Raw genomic sequence first — 20,376 nt, forward strand, 5'->3', positions numbered from 1 at the left:
TGGGATTAGGGGAGTATCTTTTTATCAATAGCTTTCTTAACTAGAATTCAAGATAAAACACTCTTCTACCTTCATTTGAAATTCAAGTGCTGAGTCCAAATTGATAGTTTTGAGCCTTCCCGGGGGCGCCTAGGGAAAAAACCAAAATTTTAGCTAGCGATTATGTAAAGAGAGGGCTACTAACTCCTTACACGGATTAATTGTAGGACTCATGCAAATTTTCCTTTGTTGTCTAGTGTTTATAGTTGAACTTGTCGAATACAGAATATTTTTGCAAAGACACTGTAACAAAGTATTTTGTAGGCAGTGTTTTTATTTTTATCTTTATCATATCCTTTCCATTGGCTTTTCTAATTCTCGACTCATATATTTATACGATATAGTAATATTTTATGGAAAAAAAAAAAAGAAGAAGACGAAGAAGTATCTTGTATCCTAGTCCTATATATATTGCAGAATAGAAATGTTTATTGAATCACAGCAATTAAAACTAAATAACTACTAAAAAATAGAAATAACAATACTAATTACATTTGGCAAACAAGAAATTTATACACATAAATGTGTATCGACCTGTGTCCACCGTCAATTATTTACGTAATGCAATGGACAAGTAGGCGCCACTTACAGGGAAAACACAATGTCTTAATTGCCACGAGCCGCTGCACATTGGTTTGTAAGCATCAAAGAGTTTGAGTTCAGAGACATATAGGCAACACTGCAACAGCAACTGCATAGAGGGGCAAAACCCATTAATCATTACAGGGCTAATCATGGTTGAAAAAATCGCTAGGCACTCCTTAGACGCTCGGGGAGCGCCTAGCGCCTAGGACGCCTAGCCGGGGATTAATCGGCGTCTAGGCGCCAGTGCATTTTTATATTTTATTTTTTATTTTTAAAAAATTTGTTTAAGTATTTTTAATTTTTTAATGACTAATAATTATAAATTATATAATACTTTAATAGTAAATACTAAAATATTAAATATTAACCTAAAAAATATCTAAAGTTTGTACAATTTAGGATTATTTCGCTCAAAACGATGTTGTTTTGAGTGAAATAACCCATTAAAAAAAAGAACAATAGTTAATCGACCGACTAGAAGGCCTAGTCGGTCTAGTCGACGCCTAGGCGGTCAGTGCCTAAGCGGTCGCCTAGCCGGCCAGCCGCCTAGACCACCATTTAATGTGATACGCTAGGCGGTCGACCAGCGCCTAGCGCCTAGGCGGGGATTAATCGACGCCTAGGCGGGATTTCTACAACACTGGGGCTAATATAACAAATAATACATATGTTCTCCGCAACTGTCACGGCAACAATACTTAAAGCCAATACACTAATGAAAAAAATTCAGTAAATTGATAATCATGCCAATTTTTCATAATCACTTCTTACCGGTGTTGATGCAGAATGTGCTAATCCATGTAGCTGCCTTCATATATAGTGCATGCTTGTGTGACAGCAGAGCACTCCACCTGATTGATTTCGGGGAGAGAATTACCGGTTCATGGAATACATTTGAAGTGACCCCAGGAGAAACCACCAGGCCTCCGATATATCTGATCAGCAAGCTAGGAAGTAAAATGAAGATCGTGAAACATGGCAAGCCTCTCTCAGATTTTTCTCATCCAAACTTTGTTCTTATCACAAGTCACATGCTCATGAGTCCTGGTGAGGCAGTCTTGGTTTCAAATGCAGGCTTATTGGCCTCAATTTGATGAATTTCCCTACATGTAAGAGTCCCAAACAGATTCCCTTCCAATATTCTGAACAGAGGAGTTACGCAAAGCCTCAGATCCAAGGTGTCCAACCCTCATACATATTGCAAAGATTATCTATGCTAGTTGCCTGCTTGAGCAGATAATCCACCTGTTCTCCTACACTTAATTCTCTGACAGGACCACATATAACATTGTTAGAACAAGTCCTACAAATGGAATTATCTAAAATTTTCATGGAAAGCCTATACCTGTCATCTACAATATCTCGACCATCTAATTTCATCTCCATCCGCCTCAAAACTGAAACAGCATAAGGATTTTTACCTGTAGAACCAAACAATTCGGGTATAACAATGTTACAAGGCATAAAGTATTAAGAATATCATCTACCATCCACACACTAGAGAAAATAAAAATAAAAATAAAAATAAAAATAAAAAATAACTTCAGTGACAAAAAGAGTAGAGAGAAAGGAGCCAATAGGGAGTAAAAGGTGGAGGATCCTAGGGCAGCAAGATTTTTTTATTTAAAAAAAAAAAATAGCAACTTACCTCTTGTCCGACAGGAAGCTTCAGTATTAGTAACTGGAGCTTCACTATTGTCCTCAACCCTTTCTTGGGTTGATAAGGATGTTTCAATATTTGGCAATAGTTTCAACCCAGAAGTTTCCTGATTCAAGGAACATGAATAGTAAGAATGCAGGCTATTGTTTGTTACATATTTTAGCCAAGGCCACTGACCTGTATATTTTGAGATCTTGATTGTTCAGAAGGTGACATTTCTGGAAGAGGAATTCCAACTGAAGGGGACAAAAGTGAATGTTCTCTACCCTCTCTGCCATCAACACTGTGATGAATTGGGTCCATGATATCTGGCCCATTTAAAGTATCTGCAAGACTTGTCTCAGATGATGTGACACAAGAATCTGAGCTGCAACTCGTGATGCTTTCAGGGGGAGATATCCAACCTTTGTCGTGCAATGAAAGTCTGCTCACATCAAAAAAGTTCTCGCCTGTCTCTCCACTTTCAGGGATCTCATTTTTACTGTTGTACATGTTATCAAGATTAAAGATATCAGATTTTGATGGATTAAGATCCTGTGATCTGACTTCCTGGCTTTCTCCTAATCCTTCAAGAGCCTGAAAGTAACAAAGCAGCAAGATAGATTAGAACCTTATATGAAACAAATATTAAATGGAAGTTTAGTCCAATACTTTGTGAAGGTTTCCAGCATGTAGACTTGCAGATCGTGCTAGATTGGTAAGCATGGAAAGAAGTCCTTCAACAGATGATGTGACAGATGGAACCAAAGGCTTGAATGCTTGATAAGTGTCCTTTATTCTTGAATGGTAAGACTGGAACATTGCTTGTCCATGGACTGGTGATATCTCTGTTTTTGTCTCCCTCTCCTTTGCCAAAGCCTCAGTCATGGCAGTAACATCCTTGGATAACACAGTTTCAAGTGGAAGTAAAATGGCACAGGCCTGAATTCATGGAAAAATGAAACTATAAGAATCTAATTTAAAAGGGGAAATCACAAAGAACTGATGTGCATTCGAGGGCTATGAATACTCTTGCAGGAGTACAATCTAAGAAGCTTCTATTACTCTTATTATTACCATTAGATAGTTTAGCAAGTTGGGGATTATTAGAATGTTATTTAGTTTATTAGTTAAGTTTTAGACATAGAATTAGTTCCTTGTAAGACATCATACATTAAGCTATGGCTTTTCAATGACAAGATGACCAAATTTGTGGTACATATCTCCAAGAGTACACTAGGATTTACTTTGAACATGTAGAGTCTAGATACCCTAGATGGAGAAACTGGGAATAAGACATCTTACAGAGCTGTATATTTATTGTATTCATGATACAGGGCTCTTGTTTTGTACAACCATATATACAAGGGTTCCTACTTAATGGAGATTCCTAAATCTGTGCTATAGTTGATCCTCAACAAATATATATCCTAAAAGAACAAAATAGAGCAGTTCAAGAGAAACAATGTCATGCATACTTCAGTGTCGTTCTTTATTTCATTGATCTATTTCTATGTGGATGGGTAATATAATTTACACCTAGCTATTGTACTTACAAAAGTCTAGAGAGGTCACTGTAAGTTTGTAAGTCATCCGAAAATAAATAAATAATCAACCAAGTAAATGAATAAAGCATGGGCTCCAAAGGATAAAGACTACTAGCAGTACTAGGAGTGTGGAAGAATATTACGGAGTACCTTAGACAGATCTTCCATCATGGAGGAGTGCAAAGCCACAGCCTCTTTTGCTATACTGTGAACATCATGCACACCTTCTGTTACCGCTAGGACCTATAGATAAGGACAATTAGTAAATAATAAATACTTGAGCACTACACATAACCAGCGTCATAGTTCTCACATACAATTAAAAGAGACAGGATTCATATCTATTGATCTAGAACACTAGTTACATAAATCATAATATATAACTTAAAACAAACACTAAGCAGATTCTGAGGTAACCATGACAAAGGATCAACACACTTTAAAGATAGAATACCTTGATTTGAGATGCAACCATCAAATAAAGCAAAGATTATGCAAAGAGTTTTAGTGGTAGCCTAAATGACCAAAGTTACTAAATGTTGAAATGATTAAAATAAAATACCAATCTATGCTGCCAGACTATATGAGGGAGAAAAAGATTTGATATCAGATAGTACCAAAAGCACCACACCTCTTCAAGCATGGAGCCGCATTCAGATGTCAAGGCAGTATGCCCTCTTGTAATGTTTCCAAAGGCAGAAAGGGCTACACTTGCTTCACAGGCACAATCCCTCATGGCAAGAAGAGTATTTTGGAGATCACCTTCAGAAAGTAGATGCACCAGGTTACCAAAGCATAAAGGGAAAAGATATGAAAAAACAGCACTCATGATTCATGAAAAACATGGGCATCCATGTATTTTCAAATACACCACTGCGCAGTGTGGTCCAGTAAAGTCACCTATGTGCATTATACTTGTTTCAATTTTCAGGTTGCATTGCCATGCTATGATAATATTAACTGAATAATTACCAATTGAATTTCATACAGCATAACACTAAATATTGATTAATGGCTAGACTAAGATACTTCCTCTTTAGAAATGATTCACGTGAAAGAGATGAACATTTAAAAATAAAAGGATGATCAAGTGTCAAATTTTAATATAATTAATCTATCAGATCACAAGCAGTGCAAAAGACGTTTGAGTAGAACCATATTTCACCTGATGCCGACTTTGCTTTGACAGAAGCAATGCAGACTTCATTAGTTGCAGTGAATAAACTACTGGAAGCAATCTCCATGTTGCTCTGTGCAAGTTTCCATTCTTGTTCGGTTCCTGACATTAAAAAAAGGAACACAAGTTTACAAGTTATCACCCATAAGAAGAATAATATACTTTCCTACCAACAGCTCATGAATAAAAATTGAAACTCACTTGTAAAAGAGTGAAATGTAACATCCAATTTTGTTATAGCATTTAGGTAAGCTTGCTCCCAGAGCCTTCCATCTACATTAGTCCTTGATGTACAAAGTTCTTCTGAAGTCCGGAAAAATCCATCCCTTGAAACTTCAAATTCCAATATAGAGATGCAAAGTTTCATCACATCTGATGCCTTTTCTCGAGCTTCAGATAACAACTGTCGGCGCCTAATTAGATGCTCATGGAATTCTGGAGGTATTCCTGAGTTCCTCGCTGATGTATTTCCCATTGCACTGGTACTTGCACCTCCACAAGCCCATCCCATTGCTCTCTCTAGTTGCCCTTCAGCTGTGATAAAAGTTCTCTCACAAGCCTGTATGCCCTCCAGTGATTTAGCTATCTTTGCAATGGATGATTGCAAACTTTCAAGCAATTTTGGTCTGCTGATATTTAGAAGAATTGAAACTAATTTGTCGCTACTTGCAAGAAATTTATGAGACATCAGTCTGTTGTTTTGCAATGGATTCACAGTCATATCATGCATCCATTCCATCTGAACAATTTCCAGACTAGTCTTCAGAAGGTTATCCTTTAATTCATTCACCTGCCTCTTCATGACAGACACAGCTGATGTTGCTGCTCTGACAGTTTCGTGTGCATTGCAATACTCCTCAAGCATGATTTGCACTTCTTTTATAGCCCCAAAATTATTCTTAATCTGATCAAAAGTAAAGTCCTTCCTTGACTCTGTCATATGCTTCAGTGATTCAATTTCTTTCTCTAGCCTTTCCAAAAGAACAGGAGCAACTCTCTCTCTCAGGTATTCCCCAATATTTTTTTGAAGTTGCGGTTCAAGTTTTTTCTTTACCACATCCACCAGTTGGTCGAATCCCAAAGTTTGAGCAACAGGTAAAGCAGCATCATGTACACAGGAATCAAGAAAAGAATCGACCAGAGAAATCTTCCAAATCAAAAAAGCATGACTGCTAGATATTATGCCTGGAAAATTCCAAATATACCCAGATATTAGACTTCCTGAATTGATTGAATTTGCAAGGTGAGAAATCCCACTGGATCTAGATGCAATAGGTGCACCAAGCGAAGATAATGTTCTATCAACTGATTCCAACTCAGAAAAGGGCTGCAATAGTGCAGCCAGAAGCGCCCTGCTCCTTAGAGCATGTGGTTCCCTATCCTCTTCTGTAGTAATTAGGGATTGCAAATGGTGCTCAGAAGACACCAAAGCACTTCTGATATTAGTTTCTTTCTTCATAAGAGATGAGGTTCGCAAGTCCTTCTGGTTCCACGTCCGATGGAGTTTATCTAGTTGAGCTCTGCAAGCTTCTTCTTGGGAGGCTAGTTCCTCAGCCTCCTCCCAAGATAAATGGTCTCTACCTTTGATGGAAGCTTCTTCAAGAGCCAATTGTTGTTCAGTGATGAGACCAACCTTCACAAAGTAATTCTGTTCAAGCTCAACTAAAGAAGCCCTCTCGAGTTCAACTTCAATAAGTTGTTCTAGTGCTGTATCAATGGATCCCCGGATTTGAGAGAGTGAACCAAACACATCCAAAATTTCTGAATTGAACAAAATCACAGTTCTTATGACCTCTGGTAGAACATACTCAACCATTTCCCTGACCAAACTTTTACAAGAAAGCAGACTGGTTTTGAAAACTGAAGCCCAGTTGACTTCATGTGAAGAGGTTGCAGAGTCAAAACCTGTGCCAATATACTGCTGTACTTCATTTAGAAAACCAGCTATAAGCATGCACTTTTCAATTTGCTCTTCAAATTCACAAAAAAAGGCTCCCAGATTAGACTGAGGTGGAATCTCTGTCCCTGTGAAACTAGTTATGCTTTTAACTAACTTATGCTTGACATCACTATATAGAGAACTAACTGCAATACTTAAAACAGTTAGAAGTTTTTCCTTGTTCACTTCAAACTTCTCTTGTGACCCAGCATCTTGCGGCCCTTTAAGATTCAATGATCCCAATTTATTAGAATCTTCTTTCCTCTCAAGGCCAGTGGACTGCATATACTTCAAGAACGCAGAAAAAAGACAGTCCTTGGCTTTTATTTCAGTCTCTTGTCCAATTGAATTCACCAATTCTGCACACTCTTCTTCCAGTCTCCCTATTTCCGCAGCGTATTGTCCTACTTTAAAGCAAAGCTCATCATATCTGATTTTAAGAGTATCAGATTTGTCAACATGTACCTTTCCAATAAGTTCGCTAGCCTGTCTTCTACTGAGTGACAAAATGTCAGAGGAAAGATTATTCACAGCAAGCTGCAGGATCTGTGACCAACCATGCACCGGATTAGTTGTATGGTAATTAAGTGGCAAAATTCTTTGCAGGGCGAGTGAGTATGTTTGAAGAGCACTTATTGCTGAAGAAAGTCCATGATCCAGCTCAGCTACTAGCTGAGAAACTTCCCTATCTATATCTTGGCACTGTGCTAGTGTGGGCTCAGGAACAATTGTCAATGGGACTCCAGCCACTAACACAGCAGATGTCAGAGAAAGGGCTTGTTCTGCATCAGTCAGTGTTGTATGGGCATTGATTTCAGGAATTGAACTGCTTCTGATAGCATCAAGGACCCTGACATGTTGCTCAATCCACGTTGTAGCCTCTTGAGCTTTCTCCACAACCATGGCTTGTGCTTGTGCAAATTCTCGAGCCTGAATTTGAAGTGAAGCTTGGATTTTGTCTGAATTAGAAGTTGCTTCAGCAACAATTGACTTTACAGAGGTCTCTTGTAGAACAAGGTTAGATCTCTCTTGGTCAGCATGGTAGAAAAGAGCGGAGACGATCTCATACTGATTTAGGATGCTTGTGAATCTCTATAATAAATTAATAACATCAAAAGGAAGTTCCTTCTAGTAAAGTAGAGACATAACCAAGACAGGGATTTCTTCTACATACCTCAATAGCAGATTCAACAGCTGGTAAACTCGCCAGTAAAAGATCATGATGCTCCTGGGCACATTAAACAGGACTATCACCTTCAAATGAATATATTCACACATGTCTCTACATCTACACATCATGTTTGAAGGAAAAAAGTAATGGAACGGAACCATTCCAAATAGCCAACTGTTTCAACTGTGAATGCAAATACTTGCAAGTAATAATGCACCAAAATCACATAAACTGTAAACTGAAGCATACTTGCTCTGTTAATACATCCAGAAACTCCTTATTTAAATAAAGTTAAATATTAAATAAAATTTAAAAAAAAAAATATTAAAAAACACACACACACACCAGAGAACAAATGGCATGCGGTCAGCAGCAATGACTACAATAATGGAATCATACTAAATTATACAATGCCCTAAACAATACCTGCAAGGGAACACGAATTTCTTGCATGCGAGAAGCAAATAGACTCAGGCTAACTGCAAGCTCCATCCCCTTCCTTTCCTCACCAAAAATTGCTGCATCATCATGAAAATCTCCACGTGTCCAATCTACAAGGGGGTCCCAAACAAAGACCTCTAAGAGCATCAAGATTATGTCCTTATTCTTCTTCAAAACACCAAGAACTGCTTCACAATTTGCTCTAAATGTACCCTCAACACCAGTGAGCCCTAAAGCTGCTTCAATTGTCTGAGTTAAACGGAAGGGCACAATTTCAGGGATCTTTAGTCTTTGTCCCTTATCAAAGCATACATTGTAATCAATATGCACAATGTCACCAGTACAAAAATCAATAAGGATATTATCCAAATGCCGGTCTCCTAAGCCAAGAATGTGACCAACAATACTCATGGCTGCTAAAGTACCAGAATACCTGCGAGTAAATTGATCAAAGGGAAAGAATGTCACTGACATTTTACTTGTTTACTTTTTGAAATCACTCAAACAAGCAGCAGATAAAATTCATGTGTTCCATTTACTTGTAATATATCATTCAAAGATAAGAATGGTGCACATAAATGCACGACTAAGGTCCTGAATAACAATTAAGCATCAAAAAGAATAGTAAAAGACAGAGAATACTTAGGTCATAATAGCATAGGCAACAGAGACAGAGTTCAGGGTAGATATTGATCACCTCTTTTGTTTCGAATGGAATGCTCTGAATCCGTCACTTGCACACCAAAGCTCATTATAAAGAAGTTGGTTAGGAGTCTCCTTCATAAGATCCAAAAGCACTTTTCTCTTAACCTCATGAGGCCAGTCTCTTCTTGATATCACTTTCCTTATGCCTTTCTCTTTAAGTGCAGGTATGATTTTACCATAAAACATGTCCATTGGCCTAGGGATAGGGGGAGGAACCATATGTTTTGCATTAGCACCCATTGCTGAAAGTTCTGCCACCTGAACCCGGTTCTGCCATGACTTAAAGACACTATAAATGCTTACTACATTATCAACCCACTGGATTAGACCAGCCCGGCCACTGATAGGAGTCACAGAGTAAAAGCGAATACCAACAGACTGACCATAAGTTACAGATGACGAATGGAGAAAGCCATTTATCGCTTGAAGTAGCTGCATGATCCTGGCATCAAGACGCAGATCTTCTCGCCCTTTTAGTAGATAGATGTACTTTTCCCCATCAGATCCCACAATCAAAAGCTTTTTTGGTTTCGTCTTGGTTGATAAAATAGTTATTTGATCAGAGAATGAAGCAATCCTGACAATTCCCTTGGGAGCAGTATTACCCTCTTCCGATTCAGAAATTGTAATTTGTTTCTCAAGACCAGGCATAGGAGCATCAGATGACGAGAGAAGAGCCAGCTGTGGAGCAACTTCACCTAGTGATATTGATGATTTCCTTTGATATGATGCCAATGATGCAGCAATGTTGTTAAATGGTTGCCAAACATCCCCTAGTGCAGCACTGGATGCAGGAGGTATCTTGAAATTTAAAATGGCAGATTTGATTTGCTCTTTATATACATCATGGAACCACATTTCATGAGGTGTTTCAGGTTTCCGAGAAGTAGAAGCTAAACGACGCTCTAAAACAACAACTATAGGAGCCATCATGGCTGAGTATTTGGCAGCATTTATCTTGCTCTTCTCTCCATGGCTAAGAGTTGCATTTTCTGCAATTCGTGCAGCCTCTTCTTTCAACAAATTTATGCGCCGCATTACATCTGGTCATTCGTACATTCAAGAGATAAAGTTAAAACAATGAACAACTTGGGGTGTTAAGAGACATGTAAACATAGTATTATTTGAAAAAATGGCCCAAGATGAATATGTCAGTAAAGTAGTAGTGTGCAGTAGTGTTGTGTAGTATATTAGTGTTATAGGCAGCAGTAAAGTTAGCAGAAAAGTGCAGCAGCAAAATTAGACTTGGGCAGCAGGCCAGCAGCAATGTTAGCAGAAAAGTGCAGCAGCAAAGTTAGACTTTGGCAGCCGCAAAGTTAGGCAGCAGAAAAGTGTAGTTAGGCAGCATAAAAATATTGCAGAATTTGAGGAAGCTTGTCTTCTCTCATGTATATATAAAGATGTATCAGCTAGCTAATGTAGAGACAGAAATCAGAGAACACAGAAATACAAGTCTTTTAGCTACTGCCCACACTTAAGCTTTTCTCCCCATTTTAGTTATTAACATGGTATCAGAGCCTACTGGGCATTGATCGGCACAAAGAGGCGAGCAACCGGCAGAAGTTTCGCGGCGAACGGAGCCTCCACGTGCCGCCACGCGCCACCGTCGGCCGGAGCTCCGGCGACCGCTCGCCGGTGCGTGACGGCGCGTGAGGCCATTTCTGGCAGAAATTTGTCTCGTTCGTCTCGTTTTGATGAGCCCATTTCCTGATGGTGTCACTTGGGCGAGTCTTCATCAGCTTTAGAAGCTTCGTCTCTCTTTCTCTCCCTGTTCTTCTACGGCGAACCAGCAAACCTGGATCAGCAGTGACGAACCAGCTTGTCGAGCAGTGGCGCAGCTGGGTCATTTCCAGTGACCTTGGAATCCTCTTCTCCGGCGACCTCCTCTCCGATGCTTCATCTCTCTTTTTCATTTCCTACGCAGCAGAACGCTCCTGGCAGCAGAGCTCCCAGCAGCAGATGCAGTAGTGGCTTTCCGGCTGCTATGGTTGTAGATGAGGAAGTAATAGGTGTTTTTGATGTTGGAAGTGTTATAAGGAGGGAGGAACTATTTGCAGTAGGTTTGTTGGGCAGCATGTTTTGGGTTTTGTGTTGTTTTTAGTTAATGTAAAAAAAAAAAAAAGGGAGGGGCAGAAGATTGTTTTGTTTGGTTTAATTTGTGGGATTGTTTTAATTTGGTCTTAAGTTTAGTTTGTGTTGTTTGAGTCATGGGATCCGTCTCATATTTAGAGTCATGCTATGGAGTAAGTGAGAGGTGCGTTGTGGTGTTTAATTGGGATGGCGAAAATGGCAATCCGTCATCGGAGAAGAAAAATAGCATAAAGTTTTGGCCGAATGATAGTAGGCTTCGTGGTCGAGTTGACAATCTTGGTAGCTGAATGATAGTAGGCTTCGAGGTCGTGTTGACAATCTTGGTAGCCGAATGATAGTAGGCTTCGTAGTCGAGTTGACAACCTTGGTGGCCGAATGATAGTAGGCTTCGAGGTCGTGTTGACAATCTTGGTAGCCGAATGATAGTAGGCTTCGTGGACAATCTTGGTGGCCGAATGATAGTAGGCTTCGTGGTCGTGTTAACAATCTTGGTGGCCGAATGATAGTAGGCTTCGTGGTCGTGTTGACAATCTTGGTGACTGAATGATAGTAGGCTTCGTGGTAAACTAGAAAGACATTGACATGTTTGGTGACGAGGAGGCGTTTATTCGAGGTGTTATCACTCTACCTCATCTTACTACTGATCTACAAGTAGCTGATGTCTTTACAAAAGATTTAATACGCCAAAGACACAAGTTTCTCAATAGCAAATTGATGCTGATAGACTTACCCGCATCAATTTGAGGGGGGATGTCAGTAAAGTAGTAGTGTGCAGTAGTGTTGTGTAGTATATTAGTGTTATAGGCAGCAGTAAAGTTAGCAGAAAAGTGCAGCAGCAAAATTAGACTTGGGCAGCAGGCCAGCAGCAATGTTAGCAGAAAAGTGCAGCAGCAAAGTTAGACTTTGGCAGCCGCAAAGTTAGGCAGCAGAAAAGTGTAGTTAGGCAGCATAAAAATATTGCAGAATTTGAGGAAGCTTGTCTTCTCTCATGTATATATAAAGATGTATCAGCTAGCTAATGTAGAGACAGAAATCAGAGAACACAGAAATACAAGTCTTTTAGCTACTGCCCACACTTAAGCTTTTCTCCCCATTTTAGTTATTAACAGAATAGACAAGGTTCCTCTAGCTCCAATCAAATGTTGTGCTTGAAAGCATAAGTCTGGTTCAGTCTTCTAGACATGTACAAATATTTTATAAAGTTGGAATAACACATTAACACGAAACTCCAAAAGCATACATGCAGAGGATGAACTAGAGAATATTACCCCCACCCCTCTACCACCAACCAGTTGATATTACTTGATCTTAAGAGAACAGCATTTAATTTTGAACCATTTTGTAAAGAATTTAAAGTCATATGCAGGTAACACCATCAGAGCAGACAATACCTGCATGTAGATCTTGAAGTGTGCTCAGCCAAAGTTCCTCCCAAAGGACTGTTACATTTTCAAGTTCTTTAATCATCATCTGGACATCCTGAACTAATCTAGGATATAGCTCATTCTGCAAGTAAAAAAGCCAAAAATAAAAAATAAGAAATTAAAAGTAGCAGGTTTAGTCTATATTATTATCATCATTTTGACAAAAGTTACGATAAAGAACTTGTTAGCAAACTTGGAAATAACAAGTGGGAATATTAACTTATTCATTTATGTCTACAGCTAATTATTGATAGAAATGAAGAGCAAGACAGCCTAAATATTTTCAGGAAAAACAATAATCATTTTGCAGAGATTTTCTATTTCCTCCTTTGCTCGTTGATATTTTCAGAACATATTGCATTCACTTTCTGTTTTGGATCTAGATCTAGTGATCTACTACACTAAGTTGTCCAAAGAGGGCATAAAAAAGTGTAAACAATTTATCCAATCAATTATTTTTACAGGCCAAAAAAAAAACGTTTCGTATCCTTAAATACCAGAGAAAAGTGAAATTCCTTTCAATATCAATCTTAGAAGATACTATTTCATGAGACAGTATAGAAAGACTTTACCAAACAAGCTAGTATCCGCTGAAGCTCCTCAGGAGGTTTCTTTTCACAAGAATTTGCATCAACAAGAGTTGGATACACTACTGACCAAGGAGACAGCTTTGCCAGCATTACTAATAAGCTCTCTACTTGTTTCCTAACCACTTGTTCAGGATGGGAGCACAATCGAGCAAAAAGTTGAGGGGTTATTTCCTTCAAAAGGAAGATACAATCAGAAAGCCAAAATTAATCCTCACAAAAAGCTTATGTATAAACAGAAGCTCACCTGCCATGGTAGCAGAGGAACTGCAGAGAACATAATTCCAAGTGTATCTTTTAACTCAGGTCCAAAGTTGACAAGAATATGCAAGACATATAGTGTGGCTTTAAGAGTATAATTCGTGGACTTATACTTTGAGACTTTATCAAAACCAGTTAATTGGCCATCAAAACTTCTAGAAGATGCATGTGAAAGGAAGTTCATAAAAGCTTGAGCTGCATGACCAAAAAGAGAGACCCTTCTCCTCCTCAAAGACCACCATATATCAACCAAATCACCAATCAAGGAGATCACAGAAGCTTCTTCCATGGGTACCTTCACAGTTGCAAAGCACTTCTGCAACTTAGAAGTTACAGTAGCAGAAAGGCACTCACCACAAAAATCTTCTGCTCCAGAAGCTCCAGCTTCAGACTCAATAATATCTACAACCTGCTGCAACAAAGGCCTAGCAAGACCTTCATTTTCTATATGTTCAGAAGATATGAAAGAAACATCAAAATCTCCAGCATTTTCATTCAACTCTTTGACAAGAGATCTGTTCCAAAGAAGTTGGAAAATGATGTCTTTCACTTTCAAGAACTCTTCCTTGGTTAACCCAAACCTCCCAGGTAGAAGTTCAGAAGTAAGAATGGGAGAAAAGGTACAAGATTGGAGAGCAGTTTCAACAGGTACAAGCAGAGATGACCTGGCTTGAGTAAAACACCAAGAAGCATATGAGATCCATGACTTTCCCATGGTGGGGCACAGACGGGAAGACAACTTTGTAGCAGTGCCCACAATTTCCTCATAAATAAGGTTCATGTTTTCCTTAGAAGTTAGTTGATCATTATTAAAGCTAGATCCTTCTTTGCCACAATAAGTTTCATGTGCATAGAAGTCACCTTTCATTTTGAGGACTATATCTTCCAGTCTGGCATCTGAATAGTCTTGTCTCAACCAATGAGAAAGTTTCAAGCATGCCTTTGCCTTCAAAGCATTATCAACACAATCAGAAGAAACAACTGAAGGTGAGACCATACAAGGACGCAGAAAAGACCATAGACTAGTAAATGCATCTTCAATCTTGTTTTCAGCAAACATTAGTAATATTTGCTCATAGTTCAAACTAGAAATTATGTGATCACGGATACTACCCTCAGGGCAGCTAGATATATTGTCTATCAAATATTTTTCAAGACGATTTGCCAGCATTAGGTTTCCTTGCTTACGGGCAAGGCTCATCACATTCATGCAAAGTTTAAGAGTTGATGGCAAAGTTGGATGAGCAGCTCTATAGACTCGCAGAACTTTTAGCCATATATTGCAATCCTGATGAATCTGGTTGATAGGGGAGTGCATTGTTTGAAGATATGAATTTAACAACGATGGAAAATGTTGGTTTTGGGCCCCTTTGAGCTTAAAGCATTCTTCAAATGCCAGGAGGCAGTATAACTGGTTGACATATGGTGCTGCCCTTGACAGCCCATCAAGGGGTAAAACAGACAATGGCTCCTCCAGCATAGACTTGGCCTTCTGCAATTCATGTGACACCTTGTCCACCTTTCCATCAATTTGGTGAAGCATAGCCTGCAAGAGCATTTGCTCACTCCTTTGCAATGCCAATTTGGGATCAAGGGTTAGCTCACTACTACTCTTTGGGGTCAAATCAAGGCATGCCCACGCCGCCTGGAGCTCACCCTCATCAAAACGAGCCAACGCCTGTATAGAATTTATTTCATTGCCAGCAGTGGTTAATGCACCTGAATAACTTTTACCAGCATGCTTAGCACGAAGTGTTTGTAATTCCAACAGCCAGGATTCAAGAGACTTCCAATCAGAAACTGCCACATAACTCTCAATGATACGTGTTATGGCAAATTGTACACCATCAGAACCCATAAATGTAAGTGAGTCTTCAGTCTGTAACAAATGGATAAAGTGTGCAGCAGCTTTTTCATGCTGACCCTTAGCCTGATATACCAGCCCACTAATCCAAGAAAAATATCCCAATGTCCCTCTGTCATTTACAGTCTGGTTTTCATCAATAAACAATGGAGAAAACACCGTAGTTGCCCATTTTTTTATACCAATCAACACCTCTGGCTCATGGTTTTTGCTTAAAGCCAAAGCAATGTGTCGTAAAACTCTCATAATATCTCCAGCAAACCTAACTCTGATACTGTGAAGGCTTTCATTCACTTGGGCTCTTGACTTGTCTCTCATGGATAATGCAACAAGATTTCTTAGCTCCTGCAACCGCAATGCACAATAATGAATTGTAGCATCATGGCAATGCAGTGCTAACCCAGCATTCATCATTGGCTCACATATCCGAGAAAACCATTCCTCACAGACCTTTTTATTTGCCCTAAAGAACAGAGAACTCTGCCGAGAAGGACATGGCAAAACAAGTGATCCTTCATATGCATTGTATACATTTTTCTTCAAAGCCTCAACAAAGTCCAATAATAGTCTCATAGGCAACAAGTGAGCATAAGATGAGCTAATGATATTTAAGCTCCCATCACTTTGATCAGCATCAAGCTCTAGCACATTAGCAACATCCAACAGCATGCGCTCTAATGCAGCAAAAGTTTGAGTTGGACCCCCGAGATTCGTTCGGAGTCGTGTAGTAATACAATATCTAGCAGCTTCATGTATAGCCCACCATGCACCAGCAAGGATATTAGCGGAGCAAGCTCTTTCAAGAGTATCTTCATCCACTTTGATATCCCACAATAATCCCTTTGGGCCAACATCAGCTGCCTCCTCAAGCTGAGTCAAAGAGATATTGTTTGACCTTTGGCAGCTACAAATAAGCCTCTGAATCCAAGAAGAAAGAGGCACTTTCCATCGCTGTGCAATGTAACTGAGTATGGAAACAAGCTGCTGTGAATGAAGTTGCTGAGGTAGTGGCTTAAGTGCAAAAAGTTGCTTCCAGTGCAAGTTAGTCCTGTTAGAAATTCTACAATCACCAGGTATGTATGTTGTAGTTAGTCCATTATCATTAAGACCGCAAAGATATACTGTTAATGGTAGCATATTTGAAAGCACCCTGACAAAAACATTTTTTATGTCTGTATCTGGATCACCAAGTTTCTCAAGGACAGTCTCAGCGGTAACTATGAAGTGTATGGGATGGATAAGTTTTGCTTGCAGAAGCATCTCCAGTACAGATGCCACAAGAGATCTCACTTTATGTTCCCTGTCTGAAGCAGCATCCAAAATAGAAAACAGCAAATCCTGGAAAATATCAACATAGCCAAAAGCTTCACAAGGAGAAAATAATGCCTTTGAATTATCATATATGCTAATAACATTTCCACAGAATTTATGCATCCACTGTAGTCCTTCTATTTTGAGTGCCAAAGGAGAAGAATGATGAATAGCTTTAGCAAGAAGAACAGAAAACTTTTTCAGGTATTGTAAGATTATCACTGGAGGTTCATGCCTCCAATCATCACCCTTTTGGGAATTTTGTGATGCTGAATCTAGGGAAGCTTCTACAGTTCTTTCCTTGCCTAGGGAGCACTTGCATAAAAATTCTACTTCAGCCAGCCTTTCCAAAGTTTTGAGAACTGTAACTTGCAGTTCCACATCATTCTGGATAGTTGAGTTAAAAGGGTCCAATCTGTCAATAATACAAGAAATCAATTTCTCTGACCTACTAACATATAGAGTATCAATTTCACCTTGTCCAATAAAACTGCTGCACCCAGGCAAGGAAACACAACTTGACAAGACCCTTAAATCAAATTTGATTAATGCAACCAATTCAGATTTCGAGTAAGACTTAGGGACAGCAGTGTTACAGATCATGTCCCCACTACTTAAAGTTTCTCCAAGTGCTTGTTTCAATGGCTCCAGCTCTTCAAGCACTGTACTCACAGCCATTTCAATAACCTCATTGTTTCCATGTTGAAGCAAGAAGATATATGTAGCAGCAGAACTTCCAGTCACTAAGTGGTTTGGATGCAAACGCAACTTGGATATGGGTGCAGTAAACTGTAAGATTTTGTGAACTGAGGATGGGGAGAGACCAAGCTTTTGCAAAGACAGCAATTGTAAGTTGGTTTTAAGAATCCCATGAACTTGAAAGGAAGTTAGCTTCTTTGACCCCATAAATTGCTCTTTACCTTCCATATCCAAACTTTGAAACAAAATATCAACTGCAATGCTGTAAAAAGGTGAAAAGTGTTCCCTTAAAATTTCTGCCAATAATGTTAAGCATTTCCAAGAATCCTCTATCCATTTTGACCACCCAAATTTCCTTCCAATTAAAGATATGCACCCCAACAGAATAGGCACCATTTTGCAAAGAGGTTCATTAATTTTTTCAAGCATGTTAATCTCCAGTAAACCTGATGCCATGGACTGTAACACAGTAGAAAAACAAGACAGCAGTGCAAGTAATCTTTGGAACTGCTGCAAAGTACCAGGACTTCCATCCTGAAGCAAAACATCCATGTCTCCCAAGAACTTTGACAGCAGTCCCAGAGAGAACTGCATATTATTCACCCAGTATTTCTGAAACTGCAAAAAACTATCCATGATAACACGCCTATCAGTATCTGCAAGGTCTGGTACCAGCACCCATCCAAGAAGCAGATCGACAATATCTACAAAATGTGGTTGGAAGCATCTAAAAAACTTCAAAGAGATCAGTGTTAAAACATCAAGTAGTCTACGAAGTAAATTGAAGGAGGTCCTCTCATCCTCCAGAAGTTCTTGACAAGCCTTGAGGATTGGCAAAGCAAATCTCTCAACTGCTCCAACATCCCCTATACTAAGAAACTCGCGAAGACCTTCCAAAGCAACATCCAGTGAACCATCTCCAACGTTGCCAAGTAACGGCAATGCCCAGCCAATGAACCGATCAACCAAACTTCCAAGTATAACATGATTCTGCCTTCCATTTGGGCCCATGGAGATAGAACAAAGCACAGCGCACAAAGCACCATAAGCTGTAGCCGCTGGGTGACGCACAGAATAGCACCTAAGCAGCAATTTTGGGGGAAATTCAGAAAACAAATATCATACAATCACTACTGATACAAAATACTTGAACAAATTAATTGAGTATTATCTATTATCTATCTCGAAACATATGACATTGCTCCAAAGCTGTGGTTAGCATCTTAACAAATCACGCAAGTGCACTACTAAAACAAGCAACACAAAAACTAAGACACAAATAATCAATTAAATCAGCCAAACATTCTAACATAGATGGAGTGGGAGGTAGGGAGAAGAGTTACGGTACTTGTCGGAAAGGAGCTGAGAGAAGCCTTGAGCTAGAAACGAGGCGGAGTGAGTGACGAGGAGGGAGTTAGGGGGGTAGAGAATGGTGCGGTGAAGTGAGGTTAGGGCGGCGATTCGGGAGGATTCGTCCTCCTCGGACGTCGTCGCAGCGGATGACGACGGCGTTGACGATGACGGAGTTTGTGGCAGCGGCGGTAGTGGTGTTGATTTGGAGGTGTCGTCTTTAGGAAGCGCCGCCGCGAGGAGTGCCGCTAACTGCTGCTGCTGGTGGTGAAGCCCCTGCATCATCTCTTTGTCTCACAAACAGTATATCACAGTGATTTATCGGCACCTCCCCCTACATAGGTGTCGTAATGATCCTTTGTTCGTTTTCCGGCGGCTCGAGAAGACATACGTAGTGTATTCTCGCGTTATCGGCCGGCTGTTTAGGAGGAAATTCCGTAATGGAAATGGTTTTGGAGTCCCCGGAGAAGCAGAGCAGATATAGCACAGGTAAACGGAAAAGTGAAAACAACAAAGCGGGGAGCTACATAAGCTTTATTTTGCAAAAATGTTAATATGAACACTTCAAATATACAATTTAATTTAATTTTATAAAATAATTAGACTTACTTGAATTATGTTTAATCAAATATCAAATATTATTATAATTTTAAAAGTTAATTTTATTTTAAATAAGAAAAAAAGTTGTATATAATGTATAAACTATGAATAAACAAATAAATAATTTGTTTGAAATATAACAATTAAACCCTCTGTCAAAGACCTTGTGGTCAAGTGGCACCCGGTGTACACTCCCATGTAAAAGGAAGTGGGTTCTGGGTTCGAGCTATAACTCAAAGAAAAAAAAGAGATATATTTTTAGGCCATAAAGTGATGGTAAATACTTTTTTTTAGTTAAATTTACGTTCATATAAGTTAAAATCAATTGAGTTCGTTTGCTTCGTGAATGATTTAATTGTTGTTTTTTCAAAAAGATTGATTGTTTATTTGAAAGCATTCGTTGGATTTAACACTATGAGGTAATGCTTTTTCTTTTTTTAATAAAGTAATTCATTCATGTGAATCTCTCAAAGCATCAACAATAAAGAGATGAGGGGCCAAAGGCCTTGTGGTCAAGCAGCATACCTATGACCCTCATAAGTGAGAGATCAGGTTCGATCTCTCGTAGGAGTGTTGGTTCGTTGTGCTTCAGTAGCTTGAGAAAGCATGAGGGATTGATTCAACTTACACATAGGCATTCGTTAGCTAAATGAAAGATATATTCATTTTTTTCTCGGACACAATTAATAGTAATGAGAACAAGAAACACATTTGATATTTAAAAGATCAACAATGGGAAGGCATGATGAAGTAGCTTGCGAAACAAATGATTTTAGCCTTTGAGGTATCTTCCAATTCGATCCACATCCGGGTCCATTCCATGTTTGGACTCTCCAACACTTATCCCATTTGTTTTCCGAACTCAAAATTACAATAATTTTTCGAGTTTAACTCAAGATCGTGTAATTATTCAATTATACAGTCATATTTGTTTCTACCTATAAAA

The 20,376-nt window shown here is 39.1% G+C and overlaps 1 protein-coding gene across 4 annotated transcripts; it reads right to left on the bottom strand.

Moving 5' to 3' along the window:
- Positions 1 to 69: 69 nt before the first annotated feature.
- LOC116028337 (serine/threonine-protein kinase SMG1-like) lies at positions 70 to 19,319 on the bottom strand. 4 transcript variants are annotated; one of them, XM_031270021.1, is made up of 18 exons: positions 18,829 to 19,319; positions 13,593 to 18,561; positions 13,331 to 13,519; positions 12,726 to 12,840; positions 9,236 to 10,286; positions 8,524 to 8,971; positions 8,101 to 8,154; positions 5,189 to 8,018; positions 4,976 to 5,089; positions 4,442 to 4,572; positions 3,961 to 4,053; positions 2,936 to 3,205; positions 2,462 to 2,860; positions 2,273 to 2,390; positions 1,970 to 2,045; positions 1,396 to 1,891; positions 629 to 718; positions 70 to 129 (listed from the first exon to the last, which is right to left on the bottom strand). In XM_031270021.1, the coding sequence occupies exons 1-16, from the start codon at positions 19,113 to 19,115 to the stop codon at positions 1,792 to 1,794; spliced, it is 11,244 nt and encodes a 3,747-aa protein (XP_031125881.1). In that variant the 5' UTR covers positions 19,116 to 19,319; the 3' UTR covers positions 70 to 129; positions 629 to 718; positions 1,396 to 1,791. The 4 variants fall into 4 exon arrangements, with proteins under 4 accessions (XP_031125881.1, XP_031125883.1, XP_031125880.1 ...); XM_031270023.1 differs by having other exon boundaries at positions 629 to 730; XM_031270020.1 differs by lacking the exon at positions 70 to 129 and having other exon boundaries at positions 425 to 718.
- Positions 19,320 to 20,376: the final 1,057 nt, after the last annotated feature.

This window comes from Ipomoea triloba, chromosome 9, assembly GCF_003576645.1.
Source record: "Ipomoea triloba cultivar NCNSP0323 chromosome 9, ASM357664v1".
Taxonomy (NCBI): Eukaryota; Viridiplantae; Streptophyta; class Magnoliopsida; order Solanales; family Convolvulaceae; genus Ipomoea; species Ipomoea triloba.

What these genes read in the sequence shown, in the direction of transcription:
- LOC116028337 (XM_031270021.1), bottom strand. Translation starts at nt 19,115, where the DNA reads ATGATGCAGGGGCTTCACCACCAGCAGCAGCAGTTAGCGGCACTCCTC. An exon ending in GCGGCTCCATGCTTGAAGAG is followed by an intron (nt 4,054 to 4,441) that starts GTGTGGTGCTTT and finishes CCTTATCTATAG; the next exon opens with GTCCTAGCGGTAACAGAAGG. An exon ending in CGAGATATTGTAGATGACAG is followed by an intron (nt 1,892 to 1,969) that starts GTATAGGCTTTC and finishes TGGTCCTGTCAG; the next exon opens with AGAATTAAGTGTAGGAGAAC.